At 60.3% G+C, this 25,501-nt stretch overlaps 7 protein-coding genes across 9 annotated transcripts; 3 read left to right on the top strand and 4 right to left on the bottom strand.

Moving 5' to 3' along the window:
- Positions 1-1,828: 1,828 nt before the first annotated feature.
- Positions 1,829-2,308, top strand: JDV02_007100 (uncharacterized protein; the record flags this gene model as incomplete). The annotated part of the gene is made up of 2 exons (XM_047988564.1): positions 1,829-2,056; positions 2,153-2,308. The coding sequence occupies 2 exons, from the start codon at positions 1,829-1,831 to the stop codon at positions 2,306-2,308; spliced, it is 384 nt and encodes a 127-aa protein (XP_047844562.1).
- Positions 2,309-2,660: 352 nt separating this feature from the next.
- Positions 2,661-7,084, bottom strand: PRP5 (RNA helicase). 2 transcript variants are annotated; one of them, XM_047988562.1, is made up of 4 exons: positions 6,614-7,084; positions 6,155-6,550; positions 5,698-6,100; positions 2,661-5,646 (listed from the first exon to the last, which is right to left on the bottom strand). In XM_047988562.1, exons 1-4 carry the CDS (start codon positions 6,788-6,790, stop codon positions 2,957-2,959), a joined length of 3,666 nt encoding a protein of 1,221 aa, XP_047844560.1. In that variant the 5' UTR covers positions 6,791-7,084; the 3' UTR covers positions 2,661-2,956. The 2 variants fall into 2 exon arrangements, with proteins under 2 accessions (XP_047844560.1, XP_047844561.1); XM_047988563.1 differs by having other exon boundaries at positions 6,155-6,753; positions 6,839-7,084.
- A 177-nt stretch (positions 7,085-7,261) lies between these two features.
- On the top strand, positions 7,262-8,699 carry JDV02_007098 (uncharacterized protein). The gene is made up of 4 exons (XM_047988561.1): positions 7,262-7,443; positions 7,503-7,569; positions 7,635-8,419; positions 8,478-8,699. Exons 1-3 carry the CDS (start codon positions 7,372-7,374, stop codon positions 8,309-8,311), a joined length of 816 nt encoding a protein of 271 aa, XP_047844559.1. The 5' UTR covers positions 7,262-7,371; the 3' UTR covers positions 8,312-8,419; positions 8,478-8,699.
- On the bottom strand, positions 8,421-10,340 carry JDV02_007097 (uncharacterized protein; the record flags this gene model as incomplete). Of its 2 annotated transcripts, XM_047988559.1 has the most annotated exons (3): positions 9,958-10,340; positions 9,089-9,638; positions 8,689-8,994 (listed from the first exon to the last, which is right to left on the bottom strand). In XM_047988559.1, exons 1-3 carry the CDS (start codon positions 10,107-10,109, stop codon positions 8,689-8,691), a joined length of 1,008 nt encoding a protein of 335 aa, XP_047844557.1. In that variant the 5' UTR covers positions 10,110-10,340. The 2 variants fall into 2 exon arrangements, with proteins under 2 accessions (XP_047844558.1, XP_047844557.1); XM_047988560.1 differs by having other exon boundaries at positions 8,421-8,994; positions 9,089-10,340.
- A 4,369-nt stretch (positions 10,341-14,709) lies between these two features.
- JDV02_007096 (L-lactate dehydrogenase (cytochrome)) lies at positions 14,710-17,377 on the bottom strand. The gene is made up of 4 exons (XM_047988558.1): positions 16,958-17,377; positions 15,603-16,898; positions 15,277-15,350; positions 14,710-15,184 (listed from the first exon to the last, which is right to left on the bottom strand). Exons 1-4 carry the CDS (start codon positions 16,983-16,985, stop codon positions 15,098-15,100), a joined length of 1,485 nt encoding a protein of 494 aa, XP_047844556.1. The 5' UTR covers positions 16,986-17,377; the 3' UTR covers positions 14,710-15,097.
- An 813-nt stretch (positions 17,378-18,190) lies between these two features.
- Positions 18,191-19,574, top strand: JDV02_007095 (uncharacterized protein). The gene has a single exon (XM_047988557.1). It carries the CDS (start codon positions 18,548-18,550, stop codon positions 19,409-19,411), a length of 864 nt encoding a protein of 287 aa, XP_047844555.1. The 5' UTR covers positions 18,191-18,547; the 3' UTR covers positions 19,412-19,574.
- Positions 19,575-19,831: 257 nt separating this feature from the next.
- Positions 19,832-23,696, bottom strand: RIM8 (ph-response sensor protein). The gene is made up of 2 exons (XM_047988556.1): positions 22,127-23,696; positions 19,832-22,035 (listed from the first exon to the last, which is right to left on the bottom strand). Exons 1-2 carry the CDS (start codon positions 22,775-22,777, stop codon positions 20,155-20,157), a joined length of 2,532 nt encoding a protein of 843 aa, XP_047844554.1. The 5' UTR covers positions 22,778-23,696; the 3' UTR covers positions 19,832-20,154.
- Positions 23,697-25,501: the final 1,805 nt, after the last annotated feature.

Here is a 25,501-nt window from a genome sequence, read left to right as displayed (position 1 = left end):
GTTGATGAGCGTGAGGGTGAGAACCCGGATGGACAGGCCAGGGTCAGGTCATGCTCCTCTCACCTGTCCCCATCACGTCTTTGCCGAGAAAAAAAGGGCCCCCCTCTCCGCCCCTCCAGCCCAGTGCCCCGACCCGCCCAGCCGGCGTGGAGGGGCCAGCCGCCGCCGCCACCGCAGCAGCAGCAGCAGCAGCAGCAAGCATCATCAAGGAGCAGTAGGGCATGGCAGCCACCAGCGTGACCTCGGGTGGCACTGCCTGATGAGCTGGGGCGCTGCCAGCCAGGCCAGCTGGCCCTACCAGGGTATCGCATACGGCGCGCCCCAGCGTCGATGACTCGAAAATTGAGGTATATTGTACCAGGTACCCCAGCGAGCATCGCAAACCCGCCCCCAGGCCCTCGCCTACCCAGGCATCCATGGATCACCTCACATCTTCGCTCGGCCAATGGTATCGAAGCCCTTTGTCCTCGGCGGCATTGTCACTTTGTCGTCCTCATCCACGTGCCCGGCACCCGGTAAACTCTCCTCCCTTCGTGCGAGACCCGACGAGCCATTGCCCACGAGGGGGCGAACGAGTGCGCAAAAGCACCAACCTGAAAGATGCAGTACTAGCGCTCGCAACCTTGAGTACCAGGTAGGGAAAATAGGTGCCAGGGAAGCTCGTACTAAGTTACTCCCTAGGTAGCATTGGAGAAGGACCTTTGGATTTTCCACCCCTTCTTACTCGCGCAGCCATTGGACCCGCCACACGGCTGCCGCTTGTGAAAGCTTGCCTTCCATGTTGAATCTGGGGCCTCGCACGAGCAGGGCTTGGCGGGAGAGAAGACGGGCTGACGCCATACTAATTATTTGCGCACTTATTTTTCTTGCGATTGTCTGTGCCTGATCGTGTCCCGCTCGATTCGACACGAGGGGCCGCCAACAAGTCAAGTCCCTGCGGCGAATATGATCGTTGACACACCCACCCGTGACATGGCCAAGTAAACACACGTACGGAGCCACAAAGGATAAAGACACAAACGCTCAGCATGATTGCTCGCAAGCAGAGCCATGTGGAACGAAACAACGCTTCAGCAACCGCAGAGACGCATTGGCCATTGCGCGTCGTGCGCGCTCGCCCACACTTACTATGCACCGGTTCTTACTTTTAGCGAAAACCGTTCTGTAGGGTAGGCTAAACGTGCTTGCAGCTCAAAGGTGAACTGCCAGTGAGCTTACCACCCTCACCGACGTCTCACCGAGTCACCGCTGTACCCCGCCTGGTCTGGGGAAGCCGGGACCCCCCAAGCCACGTAAGGTAGTGCTTCGTGCAGTACGTAGGTAACATGCGCATATGCGTGAGACCCTCCCTCCCCCTCTGAGACCACCGAGCCGATCTCTCGCCCGCCCGCCCGCCGCCGACGACATGCGACGCCGTTCCTGACGCCTTCTGCGGCCTTCCCCCCCAACCCCGGCCCCTTTAGCTTTCGACCCTGAAAAACTTATTGCATCTGGGAACGCCCTCGCGCATCTCGAATCTCGAGTCGCCATCCGTGGAAGAGGCAAACCCTCGATACCACGACAACGACAACAAGTCCCTTCCTAGTTATCGGCTGCCGACAACCGCTGCATAGCTCCGCCGCCCCCCTCCCCCGGCCGCCGCAGACCGGACCGTCGTCTCCTCCTCTTCCTCTCCGACCTCCCTTCCCTCTCCTCCCGTCCAGCAAGGTCTCCATTGTACGCCTGTTCGTACCGCGCGTAGCCAACGTCCCTTTACTTCTCATCCGCCCTCTCCTCCTCCTCCTCCGTCGTCTCCCCCTTGCCTTGGTTGTTGTCGTCGTCGTTCATCATGGGCAACATCTGCGGCAAGGCAGAGTCGAATCCCTCCCCGCCGGGCCGCATCCTCGGCTCCGCCCCCGCCCCGAGGACCACGTCCTCGGTACCTAAGAAGGTCGGCGGCCCGCCCCGGACACTCGGCGGCGGCGGCGCTGGCGGAAATGTTGTACCCGGGGCCGCCGGCGGCGACTCGTCAGGCGATCCGGGGGACGCGCGCAGGAGAGCCGCCGAGGCAGCAGAGGTGCGCCGCGCCCGACCACCACACTCCCCATCTGCACAATAGGACATGGTCTGCTGCTGACACGATTTTTCTTCTTTCTTGTTCACGAATACGCAGGCACGCGCCAAGGCCGCCAACAAGGGAGGCAAGCTCAAGGCCCAGCTGACGTCGCAGCAAAAGAAGTCGAGGACCGAGACGCTCAAGGGCGCCAGCGAGGCCGAGCGGAGGGCCAGGGACGCCGACGAGGGCCTCGAGGCCAGGCAGTGGAATTAAATGACGACGGACGACGGACGGCGGCGGCGGCGGCTGCGGCGGCGGTAGCAGCAGCAGCAGCAGGCCTGCTTGCCTGCCTGCCTGTCTGGTTGGCGGGCGTTGGGGGTAAATATTTGTCCGCGAGTTGGCGACGGACGCGACCTTTGGTCTGATGTGTTGTAGGGGGATGGTGGGTGAGTGGGTGATGGTGCACCAGCCCGACAGCCGGCAAGCATGGCGCGCGTGTGTAATAAAGGGCAGACGTTTCCACCCTGGCATTCGTTGCAGGGCTCCCCTGCTTGGGACGACTACGATTTCTTTCTTCTTTTCCACAATATACCATGAGCGATCCGTTCTTCTCCAACTCGACCCCCAAGAAACTGCATCCTCGTCACGTCACAGCTTGATATAATATTGTCGTCGATTAGCAAGAAGCGTTTTTTTGAGCCATATCTTGCTACCTGGAAGCTCCGTCTACGCCCCGCGTCAAGCAATAAGCAGTGCAACAGTTGCAAACGTGGCCATGCCACATATCTCGGAACCCCCCCCCCCGAGGCGACATCCAGACGCCAATACCATCGTCAACACCGTGTACCAAGATCTTCGGGATGACATGCCCCTCACGTCGTCAACACCTCCCTAGCGGCGGAAGAACAACTAGTTACCCTACTAGGTAACAGTGTACCGTCCGCTGGCTGGCGCCCGGCTGTCGGCATCGGCCGCCGCGATGGTCGCCTCTCTAAGCAGTCGCGTCATCTCCTGGAGGGCCGAGCTTACGGCCACCTCAGTGTCACCCTCAATAAGAATGTACAATTTCGGATCGCCGTTTGGTGGGACTTCCTTGCCTGGAGCATAGAAGCTTCCCTTTGTGGTGATGGAGGTACCGGTCGAGTCGAGGATCTTGGCAACGTTGGTGCGGTTCGTGACGGCCCATCTGGCTTTCTGAGGGAAGTCGTTGATCTCGAGGGTGGCGTGGAAGGCGCCGGCATCAGGGCCCTTGTTGTCAATGGGTTGACCAGAGCGAAGCTGGCCAGACTTGCCCAGACGGCTGTTGATGGCGCTGACAGCCGAGCTCACCTTGTCAAGGGGATTATCAGACTTGTCGCCCAACGTCGCGGCAGCGCCCTTCTGAGCAGCGTTGCCGTCCGCGCCCTCAGCTTTGGCACTATCGCGTGCTTGAACGCCGGAGGCCGCCGCTCTGATGGCCTCGAACGCCTTCTCACCCTTCTCCTCGGCCTTCTTATCCTCTTTCTCCTCTTCCTCCTCGCCCTCGGCTCGGTGCGTCTTGCGTTGCACCTGGCGGGCTGCTTCGCGTTCTTGGTCGAGTCGGTCCAAGCCCTTGCCGCCGAATCCCGACGACTCCTTTGCCTTTCCGGACTTGACCTTTTCGCGGTACGCCTTCCGCATCTCCTCGAGCCTTTCCGGAACAGGCTGTCCGCTCTGCTCGAGAGCCTTCGCGATGCCCGTTGCGCAGTTCTCCTGCTCGGGGGTAATGAACGTGACGGCGACACCAGTGTTTCCAGCACGGCCGGTGCGGCCAGCCCGGTGGACATAGTCTTCCAGGTGGTTCGGCGCGTCGTAGTTGATGACGAGCTTAAGCTGCTTGACATCCAGGCCACGAGCAGCAACCGAAGTCGCAATGAGGATTGGGAAGATGCCCTTTTTGAAATCGGCAATGGTGGAGTCGCGGTCGACTTGATCCTTTCCGCCGTGGATGGACATGCACGGGTAGCCCTTTTGCATGAGCTCTTTGAGGAGGTTATCCGCTTTGTCCTGGCGATCGACAAAAATCAGCGAGCGAGCGTCCTCGTCTCGGTCATAGAGCTCGCCAAGCAGCTCCAGTACGCGGATGAACTTGTCATTCTCCTCGCGAACTTCGACGATCTGCTCAATTTCCTTGGCGACCACGCTTCGACCACCAACCGTGATCTCTACGGGGTTCTTGAGGACCTTTTTGGTCAACGAATCGATAAGACGCGGCATCGTCGCCGAGAACAGGATGGTCTGCTTGTCGGGTCTCATGTTTGCGAAAATCTTCATCACCTGCGGCTCGAAGCCCATGTCGAACATTCGGTCCGCCTCGTCGAGAACAACATACGTAACTCTCCTGAGATTCGTGACACGCCCTTGATTGGCAGCCAGGAGGTCAATCATGCGACCGGGGGTGCAGACGATAATCTCGGCGCCACGCTTGAGGTCGGCAATCTGGTCGCGGACGGGGGCACCTCCATAGGCGCAGACAGCGCGAAGATTAGTAGTCTTGAGGAAGGGTTTGCAGTCCTTGTGGATCTGCGTGGCCAGCTCACGCGTCGGTGCGAGCACCAGGGCGATGGCCCCGTCCGTTTCTTTGAGCTTGGGCTGATCTAAGATGTGCCGGAACATGGGGAGGAGGAAAGCAAGCGTCTTGCCGGATCCCGTCTTGGCTACACCGATGACGTCTCTGCCCGACATGATGGACGGGATGGCTTGAGACTGAATGGCCGTTGGCCGCTCGAAGCCGAGGTTACTGATGGCGTCTAGCGCTTGACGGATGAGGCCACATTGTGCCCATTTCTGGACCGGTCTTGGGACGTCTTTGCCTTTGACTTTGATGCCGTCGAGCTCCAGGCGCAGCTCGGCAACCTCGTCCTCGGTGAGGGCCTTGACCTCGGAGGGTTCAACCCAGAAGTTTTTGCGAACGGGGTCGATTGTGATTTTACTATAGTCGGTGGTGGGAATATCCTTCTTCTTGCGCTTGTTGGTCATGGCCAGAATATTGTTTGCGCCATCGTTGCCCTCAGCGTCGTATATGTTGTCCTCGTCGCTGAAATACGTCTCTGGAACATGAGAGTTCTTTGTGGTCTGAGCAGACTTTTGCGCTTTCTGCACTTCCGACTTTTGGAGATTTGCCATGAATGCATCCAATGGGTCTACTTCTGACTCTTCATCGACATCCATGGATTCGGCAGCAGGCTGCACATCAGTTGTCGCCGGATCCTTGGTTACGTCCGCCTCCCCGTCAGCAGCGTTGCTCATGGTCTGGTCTCCCTCTGCATCGGGCTCCACAGCAGCTTGCTCCGCCTGATTCTCGGCCTGCAGCCGTCGTTCATGAGCGGCTCGGTCTGCAGCGACGGCGGCCTCTTCGTCCTCGGCGATGTTCTCGCCGGCGTCGTCGTCGTCGTCCTGATCGGCATAAGGCGTGTCGTCGGTGTCCACTGACAGGGTAGGGAGCTTCGTGAGCTTCCGTTTAACGGTATCGTCCTCGTCGAGATCCAGCATCCGCTTGTTGGGCATTTTGCCATTCTCTACCTGGCCCTTCTGAGGCTTTCCGAAGCCAAAGCCGCTAGCTTTGGCGCGGTTTGCAGGTAGCGATGACGTTGCTGCGGTGTTGTTAGCTAGGCCCCTGTCGCGTATTCTCAAAGGAAACTTACCGGTAGGAGCCTGCTGGGATGTCTTTGGAGCAGACTGCGGTGGCTGGATGCCGACCATTCCTAGGACCGTCTTAGACTCGCTGGATCGCGCGGCCGATTTCTTGGCAATGGACTTGGGGTCAAATTTCCCGGCATAAGGCTGAGCAGGAGAAGCATTCCCAGAGTTCTCTACCGTTCCAGGGGACGCAGCAGTTGAGATACCCGGAGAGGGTGCTCCGGGTGAAGAAACACCTCCAGGTTGGTCCATATCAGCGAGAATCTTTCTGGCCTGTGAGGCATCGCCCGCTCTCTGCTGTTGAACCTGGCTCTCTTTCTTCTTCTTCCATGCCTCAAGCTTTGCGAGACGTTCTGCCTTCTTCTTCTCGGCATCGGTCTGGACAGGCTCGGCCCTGTCAGCCGAAGACTGAGGCGACTCGTCAGATTCCTCAATTTTGATAGGGGCAGTTGGGGAACGGACGTTATCTTGACCGGCCCGGCCTCTATCGTTGACAGACGCCTGGCGGTTGCTGCGCGCTGAGGAGTCAGCCGTCCCCTCGCGTTTGAATCGACCGTGATCGCGGCCATCGTCTCGGCTTCTGTAGCTTCTGTCGCTATCACGGCTGCGAGGGCGTCGACGATCAGGCGATCTGAGCCTGGCCGCGTGACGGTCACGCGAACGGCGGCGATCTCGGTCTCGGTCTCGGTCGCGGTCTCGATCTCGGTCTCTATCTCTATCACGGTCTCTGTCGCGGTAGTCGCGAGGCCCTCCACCGCGGTAGGGGCCGTCGCCTCGCCGGCCGACCGGAGAACGGTCGCGCCGATTCATCAGGTCTCGCTCTGGGTGGCGTGCACCGCCCCGTTGATCCCGACGGGGCTGTTCGTAGAGAAGAAGGTCAACATCGAGGAGAGGATCTGCCTCGGGGATGGGTGTGCTCACGTCAGGGCTGCGCGACCTGCTAAGCCGGCGATGGTCCCTGGCGTCGTCCCGTCGATTCCTGTCGCGCCGGTTGCCGCCGCCGCCGTAGGAGTCATCGTTGCGATGGCGACGAGAGCCATCTTGCTGGCCGCTGCTGCCTGCTGGAGCTGGTGAGCGCGAGTCTCTTGGCCGAGCCATGGTGGTCTCGCGGGCTCAGGAGGATTTGCTACGGTTGGTGAGTAGTACTTTCTGGGAGAAAAGTCGACGTGTCCCGCGGCTGAACAAGAAGTTGTCGCTTCGCGTGGGCGGGCGACAGCCGCCGGGCGCGCGTGCGCAGCTGGCCTCAGGCGCCAAGCGCGGCCGCAGCGAATGAGTCAGGCAACAGCCTTGGGCTCTGGCGGCATGCAAACAGACGGTCCAGCGAGATGTCGAAGGGCCGCGGGCGGGATGGGGGCGTGGTGAGTTGCACGGGGTGATGATGAAGCTGTTCAGTTGCCCGGTGATGGAGCATCCGAATCTCATTTGTTGCCTGGGAACGTCGCAGAAAAGTCGGGTGGGGCCGAGGCGAGGGCCCGTTGTTTCTCCTGCCAATGAGGAGCCGTGGGGATGCACAGCAGTTTTGGCGTGCTGGGCCTTGCGCGCCTCAGCTCATTCCCGGCGCTGGAGTCTCGTTGGCTCGTCTCGCTGACGATTCCTCGTCGACGTTTTCACGAGCCGCATCTACTACTGGCGCGCTTGCTGTTGACGTACTCACCTTCACCGGTCGAGGCTGGGCCATCATGTCTGGGCTTGTTGCGTATGCCAGCAGCGACGATGAAGGAGACGACGAGCAATTGACTCACGAGGAGCAGGTGAGCATCACCACATGCGACTCCCGCGCTATGGCCCTATCTCATGATGATGTCTCCAGGCTCCGACTACAGAAGACGTGCCGGACCGCACAGTAAATCGAGGCCGCGCCGTAGCGACATCGTCATGTGAGTTGCTCACACCTGGCACATGTCCGCCGTCTAACAGGCCTGCTGACTGATGTCAATGGCAGCATCCGCGGCTCTTCCACCAGTCGCGGCGGAGGAGCAAATACCGAATACCGCAGTCGCAGATACAGAACCATCTGCGCCAGCAATCGCCGCCGTCACGCAGAGCGCAGTCCCGCTTGGCCCATCTCTCCCACCTGCAGAACAGCAAGAAGACCCCGTAGCCGACGATGAAGACGGGACGGGAGCACCATCATCACCATACACGGCCACGCGCGCCCTCATCCACGACCTCACCCTCCCCGCCATACCCAACCTCGACATCCCTCCCTCACCGCCTGGATCGCCTCCCGCCCGCGCCACAAAGACGTTTGAGCAGTTTCTCAAGCTGAAGAAGACGGGCACCCACTTCAACGCCAAGCTGCAGAACTCCACGGCGCTCAAGAACCCGAGCGTCACGGATAAGCTGATGGACTACGCCGGCCTGGACGGCGTGAGGCAGTACGAAACGACGCTGCCACTCGACCTGTGGAACCCGGCGGCGTTTCCGGACACGGCATACGTAGATAGGCTGAAACAGGCGCGGGAGAAGCTCGCGAGGCGCATGGAGTCGGGCAAATTGTCTGGGGGCAGGTCCACCGTCGATTTTGTCCCCGCGTCGATGCCCTCACCTGGTGCTGCTGGAGGGCCGTCAGTCGGCAGCCTCAGCAGAGGTGAGAAGCGTAAGGGGGACTGGAAGTGAGAGCAAGTCGTGTCACATCGATCTTCGAGGATTTTACAGGGGTGGCTCATAAGCCCTCGGCCGCCGTTGCGACGGAAACATACAGCAACAGCTTGATACCCATCCAAGGTGCATTGAACATTATAGTGGACTGTGCCAGCCTTATATTACTAACAAGCGCATCAAGGTATCATGAATCGGAGCACGGCTCCACCGATGTGTCTTCGCATCTCCCCTCACCAAGCCCACTCTCTGAAACTCTGAAATGCGCATCAGAGTGATACATAGAAACGCTGGCAGAGGTATACAAAGACGTCATTCAAAACCAACCAAAGCCAGGCCAAATCAATTGAGCATCATCCAATGAACTCGTCCACCTTCACCGTCGCCCAGCCACCTTAGCAGGCAGGCTTGATACCGAGGATCTCGGAAAGGTTGATGTCCACGGTCTGGTTGGCGCTGCCTAAAGCGGCGAGGAAGTACGGAGTCTGCTTGCCGTGGTTCATGACTTCGGTGCCAAGTAGCTTCATGGAAACGATGCCGGTCTCACAGGCGGGCTTCTGGCCCAAGGCCTTGAGCACAAGGCTCTGGTTCAAAGCAGCGGAGATGGGGACGTTGTTCACGTCAGGAACCAGGAGAAGGTTGTTGATAGTGAGGTTTCCAACGTTGTTACCACCAGCAAAGGTGGCAAAGGTGACGTTACCCTGAAAAACATACATGGTTAGCCGCGGTGACACGAGTGGATGGCTCTCACTGAGCAGCGGGGCATGAGTGAGAATAGGAACTGGTGAGACTCACAAGGTCGAGAGTGAAGTGAGAGGGGTTGTGGATCTCGGCAACACCCTTGAAGTTCTCACCCGTCTGGGCAGTCAGGTTGACCTTGGCATCCTTGAGCTTGGTGCCCTGAAGCAGATTGAGGCCGTTGAGGGTCTGGTACTTGGTGAAGTCGACATCATACTTGCGGGAGAGGCCAGCGGGCTGAAGCTTGGTCTTGCCAGAGATGCGCACGGTGAGGTTCTGCTTCTGGAAGAAGGCAATGTTGAACTGCTTGAAAGCCTCGAGGTCGTCAATCTTGACCGTCTGGCTGATGTTGACGTCCTGGTGCTTGTTGGCGTTGGTGGGGGGGAACTGCACAGTGGCGAAGGCCGGGGCGTTGTCGACATCGTCGAGGTACATCTTGCCCTCAAAGGGGTCAATGTCGGCGTGGACGGTGCCATCAGTCTCAATGGTAGAGTTGATCTGCATCAGGTACTGATCGGGTGCCGCGTCGAGCACATTGACGCCCTGGATATCCAGCTTGGCGGCATTGACCTTGGATTGACCAATTTTGGGCACACCAACGAAGATGCTGTCGAGGAATTCGGCATTAGTTGATGAACTCATTTTCGGCATTACGAAAGATGTGTTGGTGTTGGTTGCGGCTGGCGACGGCCTTTGCAGGGCTGCTCGCGTTGAGGGCGCCGTGCAACCAACGAGTGGCGCAACGCACGGGGTCTCAGCTGAACGAGCTGCCAAGAGGGCATCGGAGCACGAGACACAGGCTCTCCAACTCGTACAGACAGACACGCAAACAAACAAACGAAACAAGGCGTGCAGAGAAACCCGCCTTGGCTGGCTCGTACGCTGCGCGGAGGAAGAGAGCCCGAGAAGGCAGGGGAGGCACTTACACAAGACAGACGACGAGGACCGTGATACAGGCTAAGATGATGAGGTGAAGCCACCAGAAGCGCTTGCAGTGGTTGATGCAGGTGCGCTTCTTGCTGCGCTTGATAGGGGCGCCGTTCTCGGTCTGCGAGATCTCGTGCTTGCTGTCGGACATGATGGCGGGTTTCCGAGGATATACCAGATGTGGTGTTTTTTCGGCGGGGGCCCAAGAGGTGAAATCGCGTGCGGCGCGCCGGGAGCCCGAGTCGCGACGGAAGAATCGAAATAAGGCGTGTAGGTAGGACGACTAGAACACGACAAGACAGGCCTCCGAGGTTTTGTCACACGGCCACGGCCTCCGACGACGGACGGTAACGAAAGATGCGAGGGAAGACGAGCGGCGGGCGGGCGGGCGGGGGAGGGAAAAGAGAAGCCACAAGACGAGGCGCGAGATCTGGATATCGCCAGGTCTTAAAGGGAAAATAGACTCCTTCCAGCCAGGGTCTCTGGCCAGTGCCTTTTGAAGAAAGAGGGGGGGGGGGGCAGACAGCTGGTACCTTCTGTGGGCAGAGACAGAGAGGAGGGGGGAGGGTGGCAGTAGGAAGCGCGGCAGGTTAGCGAGCCGCTGTGGTTGGCGGGCGCCTGCCCGACGCATGGAGACAGCCCTGGAGACGACCGCGTCGCCGCACGCCCCTTGCCTTTGGGAATAGGTTAGTAGTCCCTACTAACCTAAGGTACCTACTGTACCTAACCACATCAAAAAGTAACAACACCACCACCTCGAGCAGATCCATTTACATGTGCGATACGCGATGAGGGGCGCCAAAGCGCACGGAGACCCAGGTACCGCCGATCTCCATGGAGGATTGACAAGCCGCTTTGTACGCTTGTCCACCCGACTGCCACCTGGTAATAGATAACGGGGGTGTTGAGCAGTGGGTTCCTCAACTCGCAGGTGAGGTGGCCTTATTCCGCCCAAAGGGTTGGGGCATTGAGTGGACATTGTGGCCTTTCCAGAGGCTCTGCAGGTCCCCCGTGCATTCTACGGTACCTTACCCAAGAGAAGTACCTCTACTATAGGTACGGTACGAGCAACACGACAAGGGCTCGGCGGCGGAGGGGGCGTGTCAAGAACTCCAGCACAGACGAAGAGGAAGGGCAAGAAAGAAAAAGGGTACAATAGTCCCTGTGCGCTAGCAACGGACCATCTCCATCCATCCTTCTTCCTCTGCTTCATGTTCGCGACCGACGAAGCCCTTGAGAACCGCCATTAGACCAGAGGCCAGACACCACCACCTCCACCACATGTCGCTCCGGTTGCGACTGGGCCATCTTCCAGCTCCGCCTGCCCCGACGCCTGTGCGCCCAAAAAAACCCACGCCATTTCGCCCCCTGCAACCACATCCCCATCCCACATCGGTGGAGCCCGGCCGGGGCGTGACGCCATGCCAGACGGGGAAATGGACCGAGACGCCATCTTGCCGTCCCCAGACTTGGCCCCGCAGATGGGCTCCGCAGCGCGCGCTGGAGCCGGCTCGGTCGTCCAAGCCCTGGCCCCCTGGCACAAACGGGCAAGCGGCTCATGGGGTTTGCCGTGGGTTGTGTGTGTGTGTGCGCGTGCGCGCGCGCGCTGATGCTGCGAGCGAGCGTGGGAAGGGGGTGCACGAGGCTTGCAAGCCCTGTCCTTGCCTGTGGATGGAGTTGGAGCTTGCGTCTGTTAGCTCGAGGTCCCTCGGCTGCTTGTGAATGGAATGGATGCGCACGTGAAGGACAAGGACGCGAGAATAGCAGCAGCACCCGCAGCAGCGACGCATGCTCGGCAGCGTCGACGACGTCGACACTGCTTGTCGTGCGCTGCGTGTCTTGCCCAGGGAGACCCAAGATAGATAGCAGCCCCGGTCGCACGGGGCATCTTTACGAGCACACTGGACGGACAGAGTCCCAACCGACGGTAATCCCGGGCCAGCTGTCTGTCGGTTGCCCGCACTCCTGGGTGGCGAACGAGAGACGCAATGCCACCGCAGCAGCAGGACCAGCAGCAAGCACACAAACCTAGGCAAAGGGCCGAAACGAGGCCTGAGAGGGAGAGATGATGCCCGCTGGCTGGCTCTGCGCTTGGCCTTTGGCCGCGCCCTGCTCACGGGCCGCTTGCTCAGCGGGCGGCCACCGTCCGTCCTGACTGACATGTGGGATGGATGGGATTTGGATTTACATTCGGATTAGTTAGCGAGATGGCTCCAGTCTTCTTCGACGACGACGACAACGGCGGCCACGATAGCGGCACACAAGTCTCCAGTCCGTGAAACTTTGATTACGGGCCCGGGGTTGGTTCCTGATATGGACGAGCGGCAGCCGGGGAGGGGGGGAGGCTCGCCTACCAACGCACCAACTGACGTCCACCGTAAGGCCACTGCGGGTCCCAGATGGTGGAGCACACGGGGCTCGCTGCTGGGTCTGCCGGGCGTGCTCTGTTTTTTCTCTTCCCCTTCCTCCTCACCCTTCCCATTCCCCAGGCTGCCGTTCTGCGGGAGCCAGTCGTCTCGACTCTGGCTTCCCCGCGAGCCAAGGTCAGCCGTCCAGTCAGCCGGGGGAACAAAAAGACACCTTGCCCAGGCCCCAGCGAGGCCAACAAGGCGGGCTCGCCGCACTAAAAAAGCCAGACAGACCCGCGACGACACGACGGCACGGCGGGCTGGGGAGGGGGTAACTACAAATTGAGAAAAGAGAGGCGGGCATTTGGCCGCGACGTCAGTCAATCTCTGCGGCTGCACCTTGGCAGGGGCGTGAGTTGCATCACCCGATTGATTGTGTATGTCCATTCATACGTAGTCCATACATGTATACACATACCATCTACGTAGGACATGCGCTGGCCTTGCACGTCTCTGCAACTGCACGGCACTATCATACGTATGTATGTGATGCGTGACATTGGCGGCGGGAACTTGCAGGGCCGCCGATAAAGGCAAATTTTCCCATCCAGGCTGGCAACCAAGGCCCGACGATGCAGAATGCGACCCACGCGGCAGAGGAGACGAGCAGGCGCGCTTGCGTCTGGACAGAAGCCAGAGCCCACCGCCGCACCTACCGCTAGCTAGCACCTTTAGTACTTCGCAGGTAGGTACGTAGTGTGCTTGATAACGCGGATTGGCGCCGCGCGCAGGCTCTCTTGCCCACTGGATCTTCGCCCGGGCCTGCTGGCGGTGACATTCGTCTGCTGGGATGGCAAATTGGGCTCGAGATCGCCGTCTCCAACGCTCAAGGCGAGCAAACCCGCATCCCGCCTCGCCTCGCCTTGTTGCTGTGCCGCCGGCTTGCCTTCCGGGCTGCTAGGTGCCTACCTCGGTGCTTGTGCTACGAGTTGTTGTAAGCGCGGCCGCTGCAGGCGCGCCCCAGCGCCGTGCGGATGCATCTCGGCGCAGTGGAAGGCAGTCGCGACCGGGCCGCCAAGCACTGGGCGCGCTTGGGCAACTGACATTGACTGCAGCTAGCAAGTACGAAGTACTCCCTTTGTGCTGCAGGGTGGCTCCTGCCGGCGAATGACGGCCTGCGCGAGACGAGTTTACCATGTGCGAGCGTCCCCAAAGATCTTGAATGGCCTCGCTTTTACACGTCTGATCTGATGAGATGCCAGCCCTCCCACGCCGTGCATTTTCCATGACCACCATGACAACCACCAGCCACCACCTTCGCTGCCACCACCCTCCCCTCCCTCCCCATCCATTCGCCTCCACTTTTTCCATCTTTACGTCCATCTTCGAGGCAATTGCCGCCGCCGCCAACCGCCACCGCTGGGCTCTCACTGACACGCTTCTGTCGACGCCTTGCCCGAGCAGCCGCCCCGCCGCAGACAGGCTCGACGCCCGCAGGCGAATCACCGGCTCGACTAGGATGACTGCTCCCGCATCCCGCATCAAGGCAGTCAGAAGACAGCGAGGCTGCCGCCATCCACGGCCATTCATTACTCGTGGCTTCGGATCGCATTTGGATGCGGAGGAGGCTCATCACTTTCGCCACCAAACGCCTCCTCGTGGTGGGCCTTTTGGCAGGCAACGTGGGAGACTCCGCGCCAAGCGGCAAGGTGCCTCGACACGCACCGCGCGCGCACATGCTCATGCCGCTGTGCATGCCTCCGTCCATGGGCGAACCGGCCGTCCCGGAGCCGCACCCGTGCATCAGGTCGTGCAGCCACGCAGTCGATGCGCCCCGGAGAGGATCCGACCCTGTGAGTCCGAAAGAGGACGTGCGATGCGACATGCAATGACCGCATCCTGTGCCGTGGGTGACCAACGAGATCTGTCAGACCCCCCCCCGAGGACGGCCCTTCCACCAGCCGGCACCATCGACGCATCATGTGCGAGGCAGAGAAAGCTGGTTAAAGTGGATGGATGCACTACCAAACGTGCCGACAAGAGGCCCCCCGATTGCCACTCGCCGTCCCTGCAGCTCAAAATCAGCCACCCGGGGGCAACCCCTGTCTAGACTCGGCCCACCGAGCCAACGAGGAGTCGAGGACATTGCGCTCAGCATCTAGGCTGGCCAATCCACTCGTCGAGGATCAAGACAGCAGCTCCTGCCCTGGGGGGTGGCTCAGGTGTCAGTCGCCGTGGTGGCTTCGTCCCGGCCGCCGGGGTCAGGGTCAGGGGAGGTGTTTGTCGTCAAGACTGCCGATAGACGACGCAGATTCGGCCATGTGCGTCTTGGCAGAAGAAGGACGCACGGACAATTCCACAAGAACAACTTGTCTGCACAGACAGGTGTGCAAAGCAAGGCAACGGGGACCCTGCGGTTTCAGAGTCGATGAATGTGCATGCCCCAGCCGTCCATCCTCATCTCCTATCCGCTTGTTTGATCAGCGGCTGGTCTGGACGTCATCGCGCCACTGCGCCGCTCTAAACGGCAGATAGAAAGTCATGGCAAGATGCATGTACATGATTTGGGTATGACCATCTGCGAACGCCATCCGCTGCAGAGTCGACGTCGCACGAGCCGCCCTTGCTCTAAATCTAGGGGGCCCCGGTTGGCGACATGCACGCCATTCCGAAGTCGCTCCTCCACCCGCATCGGGGCTGACCAGCCGAGGCTGTCCTCACATTGCGTTTGAATAGCCTCCACATGGGCATTCAACCATACGTCAACATGCCGCTAGTCGTGCAAGGCGTGTTACAGTTTCGCCTTTGTCCACAACCCCCGCTTGTCCAGCCCCGGATCCCCGTCGTATATATCCCTCTCCACACGTCGAGTATTGACCTAAAACGCGGGGCAAACGCCGTGTTAGCAGTCAGATCGCCAGTACTCCGGGGACTCTAGGCTCGGTCCAGCTCCGACATGGTCCGACTTACGAATCTGGGGCCCAATTCCGAGTTGTTTTTGGCGCCGAGCAGGCGCATGCATGTGGCTGTCTCGGCTGCGAGGACTAGAATGCGCATGAGGCGTCAGCACTCGTGCAGGTCATGACGGATATCTTTGGAGGCTGGCCAGCGTTTGCGCCCCCGAGTGACAACCATGATACGGGACTTGCCCGCAGCGTGACTTCAGACTACGTCCCTCGGCAGGGCGTCGTCGGCTGGCGGCGAAGAGATCGTCTCGAGTACGGGCCAGACGGAACGAAACGAGGCCGAGCCACAACTGTATCAGGATGAACGCCCTGAGGACGGTAACCACTTACTTTCAAGGACACGCTCGACACCCGCCTGGCCGCCAGCGCCAAGGCCAAAAAGCGGCGCTCGACCGATTCCAACGGCAGTCGCGCCGAGGCACAAGGCCTTGACGACGTCTGTCCCTCTCCTGATGCCGCCATCGACCCAGACCTCGATCTTACTGAAGACCTCGGGGCAGTACTTGCGGATCTCGAGCAGCGTATGGACGGCGGGCGGCGCCGTGTCCATGGCGCGACCGCCATGGTTTGAGAGGATGATGGCCTTGACCTGAGGCGCGTACTGAGCGGCCAGGTAGGCGTCCTCGTGCGTCTGCAGACCCTTGAGGACAATGGGCAAGTCGGTGTGTTCTGCCAGCCAGGGAAGCGTGGTCTGCCAGGTGAGGTCGCAGGCAGTGCCGAAGAAGAGCTGCTGTCCCACGCCGCCACCGCCGGGTCGCTTGGCGTCGTCGTTGCCCGAGGCGGCAGCCTGGACGTTGTTTCCACCCTCGAAATTTGACTTCTCGTCGAGCTCACGCTTGCCAGGAACGGGGGCGTCGAGTGTGAGAACGATGAACTTGAAGCGGTCTCTCATGGCGTTGATGCGCTTGAGCATGGCGATGCTCTTGTCCCGGTGATTCTGGACGTAGAGCTGCCAGCCGAAGACCTGGCCGGGAGCAGCGCCCTCGACAATCTGCTCGGGGGTCATGGAGGCGTTGTTGGAGACGACTTGCATGGCGCCGAAGCGGGCGGCGGCCTTGGCCATGCCGTGCTCGCCGTCGGGGTGGGCGAGGCGAGCCATAGCGGCGGGGGCGATGAAGAAGGGGACGCCGACCTTGTTGCCGAGGATGGAGGTGGACATGTCGCAGGCGGTGCAGTCGACGAAGACGCGGGGCCGCAGGAGGATGTCGCGGTAGGCGGCGTTGTTGTTGGTCTTGGACCAGAGGTCGTCGCTGGCGGAGAAGTAGTAGGCCCAGGCCTTTTTGGGGATGCGCCTGGTGGCCTCGGCCTCGATCTCGTCGAGGTTGAGCAGCGACTCGAGGGACGGGCGCTGGTCGGCGGCGTCATCTTGGGCGTCGGTCTTGACGTCAGGGACCTTTGCCCTTACGAGGGAGTCGGGGTTGACCTGGCCCAGCCTGGCCTCGGGGCGAAGGTTCTCCTCGAGGGTGCCAGGCGGATGGACGGGATCGTAGTCGTCGGTGGCATCCTTGCCGGCAAGCTTGAGGATGATTTTGGAGCCACCGGGGTGTGAGGTAAGGAACTCGGTCACGTCGTAGACATTGCCGTAAAGAATGACCCAGCAGCTGTCGGGCGTGTTGTGCTTGGCCACTGGGTTGAGCAGTGAGCGGATGCGGCGACTAGACTGAAACAGGGGCTCGACGACTTACCCTCGGCGGCATCAAAGACCTTGGCCATGATGGCGTCACGCACGACCTGTCAAGAAGGTAGGCCAGGTGCGGACGAAGGTGCGTCGCAAGTCGCGTGGACGGCAGCAGCTGTACGAAGGACTGTGTATCGATGGACCAATTGCTTGATGCAGTGCGAAGCAGACGGGTGACGTCGCTGGTCAAGACTCTGGATAATAATGCCGTGAGACGGGGTCAGCCGGGTTATGAGAGATGGTAATGATGGAGGCCGGCCGGAGGGAGGAGTGGCTGCGGAGTCGACCAGCAGCAGGTGTCGTCGCGCAGTGCGGTGTTGCGCCAGAGGGCGCCGCGATGCCGGCTGCCCGGTCAATGAAATGGTCCGGGGGGGATGGATGGTGGGTGAGTCTTCTTCGTGGCAGGGCACGTCAAGGTAGGACGTTGGGTTCCATTGCCGCCGTTCAATAGCCGCGCCCGCCGAAGGTTGCCCGATTGAGGAAAACGAACGAATGTCTGTCGAGCGAACCGCCACTAGTTAAAAAGTACCAAGTACGTAGATGCTGTGCCTCAACTCTCTTTGTGTGCGTATGTATGTGTTGGGCAGCCTAAAAAGAGAAAACGGAGAGGAAGAAGAGATGTGCATTATGCTAAATTACTGTACTTGCTGCAAGGAAGAATGCTAGCATCTCGTTGCACCGATTGAATGCGCGATGCAGTGATGGATGGTTGCGCTTCTCGCTGGCTGTGGCTCTCCCCTGTCTGTCTCGCTCTCTCTCTCCCGCGCGCGCTGGACGTGATGCCGCCGCAACGCTGCGTGGCAATTGGGGGCGACGGCTGCAAGGCAATGGCAATTGCGCCGTCTGGGATTCGTGGGGAAATTTTGGACCAATTCTTCCCATTCCACCTTTGAGAAGCCGGGCCAGGCCAGGACAACACACATTATTAACTACCTACGAAGTACACCCGTGTCCGGTGTCGGTGTCGGCGTTCGGTGGTTACAGGGCACCCTGGTCGCGGTGCCCCCCGCCCCCGGGAGCCAACCGCAGGCGGGCGGTGGGCTGGGGGTAGGTTCTTTACAGCGCGCGGGGGGCCAAACACAGTGCAGTGCAGTGCAGTGCCGGTTTTTGCCTTCCATAAGGTACCTACAGAACCGTCGTCCGTCGGTTCTCCGAGCTGTCTCCGCCCTATGTCATCATCGCCGTCGCCCATTTCCGTCATTATCATTTCTCATCGCCGTCATCCGTCGCCGTCAAAACCTCAGCTCGCCACAAGCATCGGGGCACCCCTTTCTCCCATCCTACGCTCTCACTCTCTTTCTTCATTTCCCACCGTGCAGAGAGTCGACACGACACGACACCGACGACAACCGCGCGCCGCATACAGAAGACGGCATAAAACACAAGCGAGCAAGAGAGGAGAGTTGACCCGAAAAAAAAGTTGCAGCGCTCCTCCGCCTCGTGACGACCGGCCTTTTTTTTTTTTTTAAACCCCCCCTTTGAGGGCTCACGTTTGCCTGCGGGAAAGGCGAGCGGAAAAGAGAGAAGAAGAAGAACAAAAGAGAAAGAGGTAGGAGGAGAGAGAGACAGACAGAGAAAGAGAGAGAGGAATATCGCGATGCGATCATCGGCTATGCGCGCTGCGCTGCGCCCCGAGATGCAGCGCGCGGTGGCGGCGAGGCTCATGTCCACGTCGCGGACGGCCATGACTGCTACGACGATGGCGAAGGCGACGACAGGGAGCAGCAGCAGCAGCGGCAGCAGCAGCAGCAACAGTAACGGACCGCGGCGGCGGCGGGATGCACACGGGCTCGTCGGCACGCCGTCAATACGCAGAGCGCTCTTCTCGCACTCCGCCAGCGTGTCGTCGCCGTCGTCCTCGGCCGCCGAGGTCACAGAACCGCCATCAGCAGCATCGACAGCGCAACCCTCGCAGGAGCCAGACACCCTCTACGGCTACTTCCCCTCGACGCTCCCCGACGGGCCCCCCCCGCGCGGCCACTTCCCCATCGACACGGCCCTCCTGCGGCGCGAGTTCCTCCGCCTGCAGGCCGCCCACCACCCGGACAAGCACCCCTCGGGCCCGGCCAAGGCCCTCGCCGAGCGCTCCTCGGCCGCCATCAACCACGCCTACCGCACCCTCGCCGACCCCCTCCTCCGCGCCCAGTACCTCCTCGCCCTGCGCGGCGTCGACGTCGCCCACGACGAGGCCCTCCGCGCCGACGACCAGCCCGCCCTCCTCGCCGCCGTCATGGACGCCCACGAGGCCATCGAGGACGCCGTCCGGCCCCAGGACCTCGACCCCCTGCGCGGCGACAACGACCGCCGCGTCGCGCGCAGCGTGCGGCTCCTCGAGGACGCGTTCCGCCGGGACGACGTCGACGCCGCCAAGCGCGAGGCCGTCCGCCTGCGCTACTGGATCAACATTCGCGACAGCATACACAACTGGGAGGAGGGCCGCCCCGTCGTGCTGCAGCACTGATCTGGGTGTACTACTGCTACTACTACCACTTCCACCACTTCCACCACTTCCACCACCACCACCACCACTCCGTAGCACGACGACTACGTGCAAATGCAGCGCAGCGCATGTGTGCTGACCTGCTCCGTTGCCTGCCTGCCAGCCCGCTCCCTCTCGCCCGCGCGCGCTGGTGCGGGTGGCAACGGCATATGTTCGCAGCAAGGTGCGCAAAGAGACGCATGGTGGGAAACTAGCTGGCCCTTCCTCATCTCCAATGCACCAGTGTACGACGTGTAACGACTCTCAAGGTGCCTCGTTGACGGCCCCTCCGCTATATATACCGACTGTACAATACAAGATACCAGACAGAGTTCGAGACTATCCGGAACAGTCGCTTGCGCTCCTCTGAGCACACTGAACATACGTACGCACGTGCATATACGAATGTATTGTAGCTGCTTTTGCAGCTTCGCCACTACAAGCGGTGGTATTCATTGCCATAAAGTGTCCTCATAAAACACCGTTTTATGCTTCGTGCCTTTCCTAGGCCAAGCTGCCCGTGATTGAACGCTCTTCCCAACGCCGAGCGACCAAAGATATCGGGGGCCTAACAAGATGGGACCGCTCACCTGCCCATATCGGTCAGTTTCTTCAAGCAACAACCGCACCAACCCGCGACAGTACGTTCTGCCAGTCTCTCCCACGCGTCTTTTGTTACGTATCTATCCAGAAATTCCTCCCGTGAGCGTAGTCAACGTGTCTCGTCACCGCTCGTACGCCGGTAGCTGCTCCGCGTGGCTGGTGGCGCTTCTCGCCGCAGATGGGCCGGCGCCGGCGCCGTAGCTTGGGTAGTCGTCCTCGTCTTCGTTGAGGATCGGCGCTGACGGTTCGGCGTCCTCCGGCGCGTCATGAGACGACGAGCCTGCACCTCGCCCGTCCGCGTCGTCGGGGAACACGGGCGGCGCGCTGGCTTCGTTCATCAGCCGCTGACGCTCGAGCTCCTGCTTGTCCTCCGTCGGCTGCGCCACCTCCATCTCCTCCTCCGTTGGTGCCGAAGGTCCGGCCTCTGCATCGTCATTGGAAGGCACGCTTGGCCCCAAGGCTTGCATCCGTGGCGTGTCTTCAGCGTCGTATATGTCATCCTCCACGGGCGCCGACGATGGGCCCGCCGCTGCAGACGCTGGTGGCTGACTGGGAAGCAGACGCGTTTCCGCCTGTCTTATGCGCTCTTTCTCGCTCATGCCATGCTCGTTGGGGACCTCTGGCGGCGGGACGTATGAGGGCGCGGCGGCGGGGTGATAGCCGTTGGCGGGCATAGACAGACCGGGCTGCGCCGCATGCTGGTACGACAGCTGCCCCGTCCGAGGCACGGATTGGTATCCGTTCGGCTGCGACTGACCATTTGTTTCAAAGTAGCTAGGCGAGGCCTCGTTGTGGTGTGGCGCCTCTGGACGGATGACTTCCTCGTCATCGCTCTCGGCGATGCGTATTGCCCTCGTGTCTTGTGGCCTTGTCATTGGCTTGCGGATCCTGGAGCTGTCCATGCTGCCCACGACCGTCTCCATCGATACCGAGATGACTCCCTTCTCCCTCCTCAGCTGTGCCGTGTCGGCGATATTGATCGGCTGCCTAGGCCCGTACGTGTTGCTCGTTTGGTTGGAGCCGCTGTATCCGTATGGCCCGAGCCTCGATGTGGACTGGCCGCCTTGGAGCTGGCTCGCCAGCCGGCCACCCAGGTCAACCACCACCTCCACCTGGTACTTGAAGCTGATCATGTCCCCCGGCACCCCCTTGATCGTGGGGAAAGCGTCGTCGGGCACCCTTACGGAGACGGTGACGGACGCCTGCAACGAGACAGGGTCGATGATGAGTGGCGCCGCGTTCTGGTCCAAGTCCTTGCGGAACATGCTCATGGAGCCTTGCGACGAGAGCGATAGTCCTCCGAGGCCCGTCCGTGACCGTGGATACATTTCGCCCCTGTCTCCGCCACGTGTTTCGCCAAAACCAAAGTCCCTGAATGCGGCCGGTGACGGCGATGTGTCCATCTTGCCCTGCCGAAAAAGCGTCACGATGACGCCAGTCATGCTTTTGACGCGCTTTATGTGCTGAACCATGATCTTGACGGAAACGCTGTCGCCGGGCAAACAACCCCCCTTTATCAGCGTGATGGTAGCCGTGATGGTCTTGTCGTCCACTACTTGCTGCTTCGCTGCCGATGTCATGGCCGACCCGACTTGGGAGAGCTGGGCGAGGTCGATCCGACTCACGGCCGTGCTGGCACTGCGGCCGCTCTCGCCACTTATCTCACTGCGCATATCGCTCGTAATCTGGCTCCGTTGATCGGCCTGGGGCTCGCGGGCAACCTCGTCCGCCGCGACTGACCGATCGACCGAGTCGGCTTCGGAGGCTACGTCGTTGGCCTCTGAAATGCTGGAGGTGGATTTTTCCACCGCGGGCGGCTTTTTCCTCCGCGAGCGCTTCGATATTGGCTCTAGGAATATGGTCCTCGGCCGTGGGGGCGGAAGCAGGCCTATGTCTATCATCTGTGACAGCGTCACCCTTCTGTCACACGTCGTCGTAGGGGCTATTGTCGTCGGTCTCGTTAATGTGGCCGTGATCATGTAGGATATCGTTCCGCGCTCAAACTGTCACACATGGTCAGCCTTTGCGGACATGTTCGTCGCGGGCACGGACGTGCGAGAGAGAGGGGGGGGAGAGTGAGATGGGAAAACCTACATCAATGCTGCTCGGCAGTTCCTTGTCTGGAAAGACTAGCTCGAAGCCAAACTCGTAGCGACCAGTGTCAATCCTGCCCTCTCCGCTGAGGACCTGCTCGTCCTGAAACAGACTGGCCAAGCCATTGCCGTGATATTGCGGGCGGTTGGAGGGACCGTTTGAGGCCAACGCCGGAGGGAGATGTGCTTTGGCGGCCGAGGCGGGATCCTTGAGCACGCGAACGTAGCCGTGGAGGGAGACGACGAGGTGGGTTATGCGCATGGGCTTGACAAGAGCAAGGACGACGACGCCGCGAACCGAGTCGCCGGCGCAGTACTTTTTGTAGGGCTCATCGCAGCGGATGTGAAAGTCGACGAGGTTGCGATTTCGATTTCGCAAGGGCAGGGGCAGGCTCAGGCGCGAGAAGAGGCTTGGACGCGCGGTGGGAGGGGTAGCGGGGGGCGGCGGCGGATGGGCGCTGGATGACGAGTGTCTCGGAGAGGAGGACGAGTCGCTGGCGCCATTGCCATTGGGCTGCGACGAGGAGGGAGAGCTGTCGCCGGGGCGAGGGAGGGCATCGGCGGCGACGGGTAGGTCGGGCGACGACGTCGACGTGGACACGCGGGTGCTGCCCGGCCGCTGGGCCCCTGCTGGCGACGACGGCGATGGCATGGCCGTCGGTCCCCTGCGTGGGAGCACCTCGGGGTGGCCCGGGGCGGCTACGGCTCGCGATGATCCCGTTCTATGCCAGCGGAGGTTGCGGTCGGCCTCGCATGCGTGATGGTGGTAGTGGCGGCGACTTGTCGGCGGGCCGGGTCGTCCGGCGGGCGCAACACGACGACTCGGCCGGTTCCCTCGCGCGAGAGAAGTGTCGTACGTAACAGTAACAGTCGAGGACGGCAACAGAAACGCGGCGCGGGCGGCTGGAGCCGTGTGCGCGCGGCAGGGCTTGGCGGTGGATGCGCGATGCCGGCAAAGGAGCGACCTGGTCCCTTTTTTGCGCGCCGTCGAGGATCGATGTGCGGTTCAGGGAACGGAGGGGAAGACGGGCGGAAACTGCGCGGAGGAAGTGGTGGTGGCCGGTGGTGGTGGTGGTGGTCAGGTCTGGCGTGATCTGGTGTGGTGCGTCTACCTGCCGCTCTGGCAGTATAAGGTAGTTAGAACCTATGAGATGAGGTAGAGCGAGCGAGACGGAGGCGACGGCGGTGACAGCAGCCCACCGCAGCGGCCGCGCGGGCGGGTGCCACCACCACGGCCCGGGTCGGAGGAGGGCGCTCGCTGGGCTGCTTCAGCACGTTAGTTAGTCGTTGACTACGGACGAGTGCGGTGGCGCAGCGCGGTCCAGACGAGTGACGGACTGGGCTGAGTGAGGGATGACTGATGAGAGCGCGGTTAGGTGCTGCGCTCAGGGCTCCCACAGGTCTCGGATGCGCGACCGCGGCGTCGGGATTGCGTGTGGTTCGAAGAAGTTTAGAGGCGGACGGGATGAGGTTGGACGAGTGTGAGAAGAGAGAAGAAAGAAGAAAGAAGAGCAAATCAATCTCCAGGGCATGCAGGCCGACAAGTTGGTCCGAAGGGGGTCTCAGGCGCTTATCGTGATGGATGATGGATGGAGCGAGCATGCATGAGGAACGCTCCACTGGTTTGACCTGGCCTGGCCTGGCCTGGCCTGGTAGGTGAAGTTGCCAGTTGCGACGGCTCGTATCGGTGATTTTACCGTAGCCCGCGCGCGCATGCTTTTTGGATTTGAATAGATGACTTAATTGATTGCTCAAAGGGTGAATTTCATCACTCTTGCCTCTCCCTCTCTCGGGCAGTAATTTTTCTTTTTGGGTTTACATGGATGAGGCGACTCCGAACAAGGCAGGGCGGGACGAGGCAGGTGCAGCCCAGGCATGCCCACACAAGGTCGCTGCCATGCCTGCGCGCCACCAGTACGTACTACCTTATTCCAGAGTGGAGGAAGGAGCTGCCGGGCGTTACACGCATGAACAACGGATATTACCCCGGAACCCAACGACAAGTATTTAAGGCCGTTCGGTACCTCGACGGCCGAGGGCAACGCTGTGGATTTTTTTTTGATGGCTCACAAACGGGTCTGGGTGAAGAAAGCTGTGCGCTTGTTTCGCTTCCCAGTGTAACCCCGAGGCGGTTTGTTCGTTGAGATGTAACCTACTTACTTACATCCATAAGTATATTTGCCGATCAAGGCGTACCTTGTCCTAGAAAGACTTGAACACAGCTATGTCCCGAGTCCGAAACATCTGATGACTGTTCCCCGACAAAGTAGCTTGCAGCAGTTCGACCTTTCGCTCTTTGTCGACGGTATCGAGCATCAAACAATTCGCCCCATACCGTACAGGTCTTCTTCTCGACGCCTTTGGCTGTAGCGAAAAGCTTGGAGCATGTAGCTCTACATGGCAGCTTGGAAATGGACCGGCCCGGGCGAGTCGCTCCGCTGCGAGCCACAAATGATGATGAGTAGCTTGTTTCTTTACGCTCCCTGCTCCCGGCTGATAAATGGTTGCGCCTCCGCTCAAGGGTCGTCATGGCGGCCCCGAAGCAGAAACCTGTAATTGCCCGTGCTGTGTGGCTAGACGAACCCGTCAATAAACCTCTCTATGACGAGGGCACCAATCCATTTGGGGATGAAGCTCACAATCCTAACGTAGCTTCTCATGGAGTTGGTGGAGTTGGGCGAGACAGATTCGAGCCGGCTCATGGGCGACCATTGGAGAAATATTTTGAATTGATGGGCCTGGGCTATTGCGGCGAGAAAACGGAATGGTAGTGAGCAAGACTGTTTGCTCCGACCCTTTCTACTTGGTTGCTGGACGTCTTCAAGACAGACTCAGAGTCACCTGCTGGAGGATCCGTGGCTGTCCAGCGAATGTATAGGCTCGAAGAATTGCCCCGGGCATCGAGAAATAGAATCCCACTTACCGCCATCGATACATGGCTCCACGGAAAACTAGGTTTCAATGGGAAAGTAGGATACTTGTCAATACTAATGCTGTAGTACTCCCCCTCTGCAAGGTATAGTTGTCTCGCGCGACGTAGTCGCTGTGTCGTATTTTCGCGTGCTTTAATATGTTAGATTCCGCAACTCCAGCTCTCCATTCTTTTACGGCGGAGTAAGACTGTATACTGAAAGTGTGATGCCGCTCTGTCATGAATCACTGTGGCTCTAATCACCTCGAGGGGAAAATCACATGTTTGCTACAACTCTGTTCATGTCTTCCCGAGGGGTAATGCATTCCGCAAAGGTACTTGTCGGGCGCTTTGGTTCGGCCTCGACCCGTGCCGCGGCGACAGTTGTTGAAGCAGACGTGCTGCGAGCGAGCGCACGGTGCCACAACCAATGTGACGGCACGGAACGGGATGTAATGTCTTGCG

Source organism: Purpureocillium takamizusanense, chromosome 6 (assembly GCF_022605165.1).
Source record: "Purpureocillium takamizusanense chromosome 6, complete sequence".
Lineage (NCBI taxonomy): Eukaryota > Fungi > Ascomycota > Sordariomycetes > Hypocreales > Ophiocordycipitaceae > Purpureocillium > Purpureocillium takamizusanense.
Note: the sequence above shows the minus strand (reverse complement) of the source record. Positions and strands in the feature narration are given on the sequence as shown.

Bases quoted from the DNA above. Each gene is read 5' to 3' on its own strand.
- PRP5 (XM_047988562.1), bottom strand. From the start codon at position 6,790: ATGGCTCGGCCAAGAGACTCGCGCTCACCAGCTCCAGCAGGCAGCAGC. The intron at 6,101-6,154 runs GTCCGTTCCCCA...GAGTCGCCTCAG, and splicing joins GCCGGGCCGGTCAAGATAAC to TCTTCGGCTGACAGGGCCGA. The intron at 5,647-5,697 runs GTAAGTTTCCTT...ACAACACCGCAG, and splicing joins ATCCCAGCAGGCTCCTACCG to CAACGTCATCGCTACCTGCA.
- JDV02_007098 (XM_047988561.1), top strand. From the start codon at position 7,372: ATGTCTGGGCTTGTTGCGTATGCCAGCAGCGACGATGAAGGAGACGAC. The intron at 7,444-7,502 runs GTGAGCATCACC...TGATGTCTCCAG, and splicing joins AATTGACTCACGAGGAGCAG to GCTCCGACTACAGAAGACGT. The intron at 7,570-7,634 runs GTGAGTTGCTCA...TGTCAATGGCAG, and splicing joins CGCCGTAGCGACATCGTCAT to CATCCGCGGCTCTTCCACCA.
- JDV02_007096 (XM_047988558.1), bottom strand. From the start codon at position 16,985: ATGGCCAAGGTCTTTGATGCCGCCGAGG. The intron at 16,899-16,957 runs GTAAGTCGTCGA...TGCTCAACCCAG, and splicing joins GGTCTTTGATGCCGCCGAGG to TGGCCAAGCACAACACGCCC. The intron at 15,351-15,602 runs GTAAGTGGTTAC...TGCGCATTCTAG, and splicing joins TGTCGAGCGTGTCCTTGAAA to TCCTCGCAGCCGAGACAGCC.
- JDV02_007095 (XM_047988557.1), top strand. From the start codon at position 18,548: ATGCGATCATCGGCTATGCGCGCTGCGCTGCGCCCCGAGATGCAGCGC.
- RIM8 (XM_047988556.1), bottom strand. From the start codon at position 22,777: ATGCCATCGCCGTCGTCGCCAGCAGGGGCCCAGCGGCCGGGCAGCACC. The intron at 22,036-22,126 runs GTAGGTTTTCCC...CATGTGTGACAG, and splicing joins AACTGCCGAGCAGCATTGAT to TTTGAGCGCGGAACGATATC.